This window comes from Pollachius pollachius, assembly GCF_949987615.1.
Source record: "Pollachius pollachius genome assembly, chromosome: 15".
Lineage (NCBI taxonomy): Eukaryota > Metazoa > Chordata > Actinopteri > Gadiformes > Gadidae > Pollachius > Pollachius pollachius.
In genome coordinates this window covers 9,390,764-9,400,523 of record NC_136948.1, presented here as the reverse complement: position 1 = coordinate 9,400,523, position 9,760 = coordinate 9,390,764, and the positions used below count along the sequence as shown (strand labels likewise).

Genomic DNA, 9,760 nt, shown 5'->3' with positions numbered 1-9,760 from the left:
CCATCATCAAATACTGATAGGGTATGTGGGTTCTAATAAATGTAACCTCGGACCCGACAGTCTTGATCCAAAGTCTGATTCGTGAGAACATTGTAACTGTCATGTTTCCAATAACAAACATCTTTTAATCAAACCTAGCCCTATTTCATAGAGTTTAGGCCTTGCACATTTCCTATCGTATGGCTTTCTTTGATTCCAAATGTAAACCCATTGTTGTTTAGGTTAAATAATGAATAATGATAATATATTACAATAAAATGGTAGTCCCAATAAAATGTGTTATTTGTGATTGTGTGCCTGGTTGTGTCATCTATTGGTGAACAAGACCAAGTATTTCTGGAAAGAATTAAAATAAGTTACGTATTTTGTGGATTCTGTTTAATAATTAAATGATTGTATTCATCATTTTTCAACATTTACAGACTTTTGCAATATTTACATGTTCTTAATCATAGTTTTGCCACCCTTTAGCAAAGGTATATGATACAGATGACATCAAATGTAATACAATACAATAACTTTATATTAACCGTAAAACCTTGTGGACCGTTTTTACTATTGTGTAACCAAAGTTTTTTATAACAGATAAAAAAACAGCTCTCATATCTTCGTAAATTGATGGGACGCTTATTTTGTCTTTTGAAACTTTCGCTCCAATATGAGCTGTCTGTTTTGCTACGGCACGTAGCAAGGCTCATACTTCACATAACAAGCCAAACAGCGACACTCTGTGGACATACCAAGGCTTTCATTTGATTTAAAGGACCAGCAGTGTGGAGAATTTAGAAGCCTTTAGCGGTGAGGTTGCAGATTGCAACACCTGAATACGCATATGCATGCAATGTTAGTAGACCGTCTTCTGAACTGAACTGTAGTTTTTCGACAGTAGACTCATGCCATAACATCTGCCGTATCCTAGTGTAATCGCATTTCTGTCTTTTTAAGCTCCACTGTTGTCCTTACGAAGTATCCCTCACATCTTTCCTTGAACTTGTGATGTTTTCCATCAAAGTCAAGGTTGAGTGGTAAGGAAAGGATATTTGAGGTATTGGAGCCATGTTGATCATTCGTTTCTGTAGACGATTGATATCAATATATAAATGAGTGGGAAATGTATTTACCTTTGTACTTCCTCATCTGTTGCTATTCCAGTAAACAAATTGCAGATATCAGTGTAGTAGGTCTACAACACAGTTTTTTACAACATATGCCATCATCAAATACTGATAGAGTATGTGGGTTCTAATATCTGTAACCTCGGACCCGACAGTCTTGATCCAAAGTCTGATTCGTGAGAACATTGTAACTGTCATGTTTCCAATAACAAACATCTTTTAATCAAACCTAGCCCTATTTCATAGAGTTTAGGCCTTGCACATTTCCTATCGTATGGCTTTCTTTGATTCCATATGTGAACCCATTGTTATTTAGGTTAAATAATGAATAATGATAATATGATAATATAATAAAATGGTAGTCCCAATAAAATGTGTTATTTTTGATTGTGTGCCTGGTTGTGTCATCTATTTGTGAACAAGACCAAGTATTTCTGGAAAGAATTAAAGTAAGTTACGTATTTTGTGGATTCTGTTTAATAATTAAATACTTGTATTCATCATTTTTCAACATTTACAGACTTTTGCAATATTCACATGTTCTTAATCATAGTTTTGCCACCCTTTAGCAAAGGTATATGATACAAATGACATCAAATGTAATACAATACAATAACTTTATATTAACCTCCAAAAAAATAAAATCACAAAACATTCTAAAATTCAGAAATATCAGGGTCATCACAATGTCAGATTATTAACATGATTTTACTGTCTAGTACATGTGTTGATATGCATGAACAACGCAGAGAATATGCATCAATGGTATATACACATTGACTATTAGTGCTATTATTAGCAATAGTGATAGCATTATTATTAGCAGTACTAATTGCACATTATAAATAGAGGATTCAATGCTGTTTTGAGGGGGGCTGGCTGATGATGTGTGTGTGTGTGTGTGTGTGTGTGTGTGTGTGTGTGTGTGTGTGTGTGTGTGTGTGTGTGTGTGAGTGTGTGTGAGGGAGGGGGAGTTGATCAGCGCTCGGCCTTCTTCATCCAGCGGCCCATGAGGCAGGCGAACACGGTAAGAACCATCTTGGTCTTGACCTCCACGAGGTCGTCGGGAAGAGCGTAGACCCTCGCGCCGATTTTACGGGCCATGGAGATGGCATACCTGAAAATGGGAGGGGGGGGGGGATACAGTGAGAGAGGAAGGGGTTGGTAAAGAGAGAGTGGCAGACATGAAAGGGGTTGGGGGTAGAGAGAGAGTGACTTAACAATCTTAAGTCAATGATAAGATAGAAAAACTGGGAGGCCGGCAGGTAGACAGACAGACAGATAATAAGACAGTGAGACAGACAGCAAGACAGTTTTACTTGGCGTTGTTGAATTTGTCAGTTTGACTGAGGACTCCATTCTCTGCTCTCTTGATCATCTCCTGCTTGACGGCACTGGGAACAATGGTGTCGATAAGGTCCAGCACTGGTAGACTGGTACTAATCAGCTTGTCCTGTCACATAAACACAAGTGCGCATGCAAAAATATAAGATCCACACATACATAGAGTCAAAACACACACACACAATCATATACACACATTAATATAGAATAAAATGCAAATTTCCTTATTTCTTCCTTTCTCTATTACCCCTTTTCTTTAATTTTCCAGTTTTGTTCTTCTCTCTTTTATGCATGCATACAACTATTACTATATCATACATTCTCTCCATATCTCTCTCCATATCTCTCTCTCTCTCTCTCTTCTTCCCACAATACACACACACACACAGAGGTTACTATAATCATACATTGAAGCTGGTGATCTGTGTGTTCTTGCGTCCTTGGGTCAACGTATTGTTCACCCAGTTGAGGATGATCTGATCCCCGATCTTCTGTCCTTCGCCAAGGTCTGAGAGCACCATCACTGTGTACCTGGAGAACCAGAGAGTACCCAAAACATTGAGAGACAAGTAGTGAGTATGAGCCACCTTATCAGCTGCCAGACTAGTATAATGTGTATGTACCATCTCATTGGCTGCCAGAGCAGTGTAGCATGTATGTACCATCTCATTGGCTGCCAGAGCAGTGTAGTGTGTATGTACCTCCTCATTGGCTGCCAGAGCAGTGTAGTGTGTATGTACCTCCTCATTGGCTGCCAGAGCAGTGTAGTGTGTATGTACCTCCTCATTGGCTGCTAGAGCAGTGTAGGGTGTATGTACCTCCTCATTGGCTGCCAGAGCAGTGTAGTGTGTATGTACCTCCTCATTGGCTGCCAGAGCAGTGTAGTGTGTATGTACCTCCTCATCGGCTGCCAGAGCAGTGTAGTGTGTATGTACCACCTCATTGGCTGCCAGAGCAGTGTAGTGTGTATGTACCTCCTCATCAGCTGCCAGAGCAGTGCCAGGGTGTGCAAGGAACTGCCCTCGTTCAGGTTCACTCCTCCAACACCAACCAATGAGAATTGAGCTGCCTCCTTTCCCAGCTCCACCGCGTAGTTACAGTTCTCCAGCTTTTGAATTTAAAAGAAAATTTAATGGCGTAACTTTGTCTACAATACCGGATATCTGGAGAGAGTTACATAAATATTAGACAAATTTGTGACGTATTTATATTTGAGAAATATATGTTTTACTGATTTAAGCCGCAATGTGTTACATTACAAATAGCTCGTAAATCAAAATAACTGGAGAAAAAAAAACAATCGCTGGATTCATCAGTGATTGTTCTATAACTGATTTATTCTCCCCGCCAAAAAAGGCTGACCTCTTTCTTATTTACAAGAATCAAACTTGTCACTTAACCCTTCCACTCATGCCACCCAGACAGCAAACTACACTGGGAGAGTCTGTTTGTGTAGCACAGTGGCACAGCCAGTTAGAGCGGAAAAAAGAAGATTAATGAGTACTTTATTAATCCAGGACTACACACACAGACTCACACAGACATGAACGTAAGAACCTTGTACTTTAACAGGTTAATATGTCCAACATGACATGTTTAGGTGTATTTCTGATAGTTGTATCGCGTTACCTTCTTCATGTTAGCCCCTAAAACAGGGTATGGAGATGGGTTAACCTTCTTCCAGTTAACAGATACGTTAATCTTCTCATAGAGCTGGAAAATCACCAGGCTGTCACGCAGATCACTGTAACAGACACACACACACACACACACACACACACACACAAATAAGTTGTATTCATCAGCAGAGATCAAAAAACCAACAAAGAGTATAGCTCCAGCTCCCTGGTATTCCACACATAGATAATGAGCATTTAAAGAGATGATGTTGATATTGATAAACCAAAGGACCGGTTATGTACCAGTTCAGGTCATTATGTATAGAGATCATTATATATGGCTAAATCATAGATTGTGTCAGAGTACAGACGATAATGTATAGAGAGAATATGATAGTTACAAACCATAGGTTGTGTACCAGTATAGGTGATAATATATAAAGTTAATATGATTGTGATGTTCCCTAGGTTGTGTACCTGTAGAGGTTTATATTGATAATGTTGAGTTTAATAAACCGAAGGTTGTGTGGAGGTTATCCTTTATATTGATAGTGTCTCGATTAATAAACCCTAGGCTGTGTACCTGTACAGATGATGGACGTAGGGCGCTACACCCAGTGAGTTCATCCAGTTCCTGAAGGTTTTCTCCTCCCTGGATTCAGCTAGAGAAATAAAACGAAACAAGATAATGTTATAAAACATTTTTAGTAGTTAATCTAATCAAACTTTCAAGTGCCATAATACGGACACTAAAGATTCAAATAATACAGTGAGCTTTTCGTGTTAACTCACACCTTTATGGAGGTGCCAATCTGTGGTGATCATTAAGCTATCACTTGCATAACAAAGTGCGTAGGTTTGATTGATTCGATTTACGTGAATATGCACTAGCAGTGCCTGTTCCCACGGCGATGACTCAAGCCGTGTCTGTATCTTAATGCGCGCTTGTTTCCATCTATATCTGTTTTAGTGCTGTGTTAGTGTTAGTCTATGTATTTCTGTATTTTCTGCAGACCTTGTCTATGTGAACATGGGAGAAGCGGGCTCACCCTCTATGTGCATGTCGGGGTCCACGTTGCTGTTGGGCAGCGAGGGGTGCATGTGATACAGGTTGGCCACGAAGGCCAGGTTCAGCTTGCTGTTCCCAGAGGTGACGTCTCGAGGGGACACAAACTGCCTGCATTCCATCCTGGCCGCCTGCTTGAGCATGAGCTCTGCCCTCTGGTTTAGGTCGTGCTCCTGTATGACATTCATGAAGTTACTACTAGTGCAACAAGTAGTAGTAGAGTTAGTACTAGGACTGCTGCAAAATGAACTCTGCCCTCTGGATCAGGTCAGGTCGAACGATTCTAATCCATAATCATAATGATTTTATTACTAGTGCTACAACTATAAATAGTAGTATTAGTTAATTGCTGCAGTATATGCTCCGTCATCCAGTCCAAATCATTCTCCTGTCAAACATCCGTTTATCACTTATCATTCCTAAAACAAAGATATACCTGCTAGCACAATAAGCACTGGTACTTCTACCACAATAATTACTGCTACTACTTATGCTGGTGCTACGACTGCTATGATATTATTGGGAGGTATTATTGGTCATTCATTTTTCTAATTCACAGCATTATTACAAAGTGCATACAATCCTTGCAAGAGTAGGAATCACCCTTGCAGTGTTAATCTCCCCCCTCTAGCAGTTGAGCTAGACCACTAGATCACTGGTCCACTAGCTTTCTCCGGTGTGGCTGAAATGTTCACTGAGATGCAAGGAAAGACTCACGCGGAGACCACTCATGTCAATGATCACCGCCAGCTCGTCCTCTCGCTCTCCTTTAGGGGAGATCTGGTCCAACAGGTAGAAATAGGCCCTGGAGTCCTGCAGAGGTACGCAAGGGGGAATGGGTCAATATCAAAACAGGTTTGTGAGTGGGTTTGTGTTTCTGATTCTGTTTTGTTCTGATCGTCATCTATTCCGATTATTCTAAGGTGTTGTTGTGAGAGAGAGAATGATATATAAATAAAATATATTAAAATAACAATAATGCTACATTATTTTATATACTTAATTTTCATTTTCTATAGAGCTATTTAAGGTAAGACATTTTACATAAAAAGACAACTTTTATACTGTAAATGCCTGCATAAATGTGCTTGTACGCTTGTGTTTACATGTGTCCGTGTGTGTGTCTGTGTGTGTCTGCACGTGTGTGTGTCTGTGTGTGTGTGTGTGTGTGTCTTTGTCCAGTGTGTACCTTGATGTCCTCGCTGAAGTTCCTAATGGTCTCGGTGCCTGCGTTGGTCAGGTGTGTGTTGACCCAGCGCAGGAGCAGCTCCTCAGGGGAGATGGACAGGAGGTGGTCTAGTTCCTCTCCCTCGCCCAGGAGACCAATCAGAGCTACACAGACATACACACACACACACACATAGACATACACGAATATCCTATTTAGTCATTGAGCAGATACATGTCATTAAGGAGCAGGTACGTCCTGTGTCATCCTACTCAAGGTTGGCTGCAGGTTAGTCTACCGCCATGGAGGTATCGAGTCCAGTCACTTTCGGCTGGAAGTCAAACAACCTGTAGCTGCTACACGATCTTGGCCCATGTTTAGAAGAAATATAGATCATTGCTTTGGACATTGGCATTCAGATTGTTGTATTGTTGCATATTTTTTCAAGTAGTTGTTGCAAAGAAAGAACACCTCACACTTTTCAAAGCATACTGCAATACTAATCCTGGATAAACATCAAAGAATAATCTAGTCAGCTAGACCAATAAAGTGGTAATGCCGACCCTCATTCCTGCTGATCTCGATGTCGGCCAGCAGGCCGGTCTTGATGATCTGCCAGAGGAGCCCCAGCACCAGGTGTGGTTTCCCAGCCATCAGGTCGCTGGCGTCAATGTTCACCACCGTGCAGCCTATGGCCAACGCCGAGTTCAGGGCCAGGACCAGGTTCTCCTGCACCAGGACGGTCGGGACGGACCGCATATCAGAGGTAAATAACGTTCACTCACTCATTGGCTCCGTTCATCAATCTGTTCCTTCATTCATTTATTTGATCATTTGTTCATTTGTTAGCTTTTCATCAATATATCCATTATGTTATGAATCAACTCAGTAGATCATTCTCAGTTGATTCTCCCTTGTGTCTTTTCATTGATTGACATCATGATATCACCATGATCTAGCGTCAATTGATCGGTTGATCACATGATGACATCAGCATGTGTTCATAATAGAGATGATGGACGAGTGCTTACAGTCATGGTGAAGGTGGACATCTTCTTGGTGTTGATGACTCTCTCGTCAATAGTGTCAGGCTGAGACAAGTTGACCATTTTACTGGAAAAAAAAAACGGTGAGAGAGTGAGTGAGCGTGAGACAGAGAGTAACTGTATTTATTCTATAGCAATGTTCAATATTTCCTTCTAATTGGTCAATAACATTTCATTGTTCAGCTCTGCCTTTTAAAAGTTTCAAATCAAATGCACTACAAATCAAAAACCAACACATCGTTAACAATAAACGATGTGACCAGATGTTGCGTCTGAGAGTGTGTGTATGGGTGTCCATGTGTGTGAGTGTGTGTGTGTTACCAGAGTAGGATGCCGTCCCGTACAGACTTGAAGAGGCTGTCGTTGTGAGGGTTCATGGGCAGCAGGTGGCTGCAGTCTGGGTCCTTGTCCAGGGCCTTGTTGATCCAGTTAACAAACGCCACCTTCTCCTCATCTACACACCCCAACACACACACACACACACACACGCACACACAATCACACGCACACAATCACACACACACACACACACACACACACACACACACACACACACACACACACACACACACACACACACACACACACACACACACACACACACACACACAGGTACACAAACACACACACACACACACACACACACACACGCGTACACACACAAACACAAACAAACAGGTAGATACACACAGACACACAGACACAGACACACACACACACACAAACACACACACGCACACACACAAACACCCGCACGCGCACATTATCATGTTAACATTTCATTATGTTAACATAATACTAGTCCGTATGCAAACAATAACAGATGCAAAACTCAGTAGTATACTGTGTTCCGTCATGTTAAGGAATACGGAAAGCAGCAGCACAAAATACAAGCACTCAACAGCCTACTCAATGACAGGTAGGCACACGTACGCACACGTACACCCAAACACTTGCGCATTTATTTCTCACCGGAGTAGGAGTGCTGTGTTCCCTCGCTGGAGATTCCCGACATCCCTCCAAATGAGCGAATCCCATCTTTCCTAGCGATGATCTTCCTGAAACTCTCACTGAACTCCTTGCTCTTCAGCTCCTGGTAGATCTGGTCATGCATGGGCACACACAAGCACACACACACACACACACACACACACACACACACACACACACACACACACACACACACACACACACACACACACACACACACACAATATGAAATGGGAGCAAGGGACAAAGTAATGGGAAAAACTAAGAAGGAAAGGAAGAAAGAACCATAGCAACAGACAAAGATAAATACAGATTGATTGTTTGAGCATTCAACCAATTAACCAATCAACCACACAACCAATCAATTGAAAGAAAGAAGGGTATGTTGTTGTTTTTTTCCGTGGACGTACAGACACAAACTCTTCGAAGCTGATCTTCTCGTCCTTGTTGGTGTCTCCAGCGATGAAGGTCTCAACTATCTCCCTCACCCTGTAGCCCGGCAGGGAGAAGCTGGCCTCCCGGAACAGCTCCTGCAGCTCATAGTCACTCACATACCCACTGTTGTCAATGTCTACACACACACAAACACACACAAGGCACACAGAGTCATTTGTTAGGTATATATGTGTGATTTAACTACTGATATTGTATTGTGGATGGTAAATGAAAGAGCTTAAATTTTAAACTGGTGTCTTTCCTCTCCAGGAAAGGAGAGATTGTAGATGTGTTTCACATACCAACACATACACACACACACACACACACACACACACACACACACACACACACACACACACAAACAAGTTTATTATACAATCTCAGATTGTCCATGAATCATCACCAGATCATGATCTACTGCTAAACTCCGCCCACCTCTCTGATAAACCTTTAGCACACACAGGGCCTGCCCTCGAAAACTTGACAAATGAAAGCCCATTGTAATACAACAGGACCTATTTATGATCTTGAAAGCGTAAAGGTTTGTGGAATGTGACGAGGTTTTGCTTTGTGTGTGCGTGTGTATGTGTTTGTGTGTGTGAGATGCAGACCAATTCTGTTGAAGGCCTCTCTAAGTTCCTCCAGGTCATCTCTGGAGATCTGTGTGATGTTCTCCATTCTGATGCTTCTTGTGTTGTACACCTGGATCACACACACACACAAAATAAACAAAAATATAAACACAGACACGCAAAGATGCAAGCATATAAACACACATATATGCATATCAGTGGACCACACTCGCACACACAGAAGCACACACAAGCGCACACACACACACACACTCACACATACACATCAATGTTGCTTTCAGGATTGTGTTTTCACATTGTAAACTATTTTTAACTGCTGAATATGAAGAAGGGGGAACGGAGGTCAATGTAGATGATGCAGCGGGTTGGGTGATTGAGTGA

The 9,760-nt window shown here is 41.5% G+C and overlaps 1 protein-coding gene across 1 annotated transcript; it reads right to left on the bottom strand.

Annotated features, from left to right (window-relative positions):
* Positions 1-2,093: 2,093 nt before the first annotated feature.
* Positions 2,094-9,464, bottom strand: pls1 (plastin 1 (I isoform); the record flags this gene model as incomplete). Its single annotated transcript, XM_079752929.1, has 15 exons — positions 2,094-2,232; positions 2,435-2,568; positions 2,867-2,990; positions 3,434-3,567; positions 4,089-4,203; positions 4,662-4,740; positions 5,128-5,317; positions 5,862-5,957; positions 6,334-6,476; positions 6,876-7,041; positions 7,344-7,425; positions 7,680-7,812; positions 8,331-8,460; positions 8,759-8,919; positions 9,398-9,464. The coding sequence occupies 15 exons, from the start codon at positions 9,462-9,464 to the stop codon at positions 2,094-2,096; spliced, it is 1,893 nt and encodes a 630-aa protein (XP_079609055.1).
* Between the last annotated feature and the right edge of the window lie 296 nt (positions 9,465-9,760).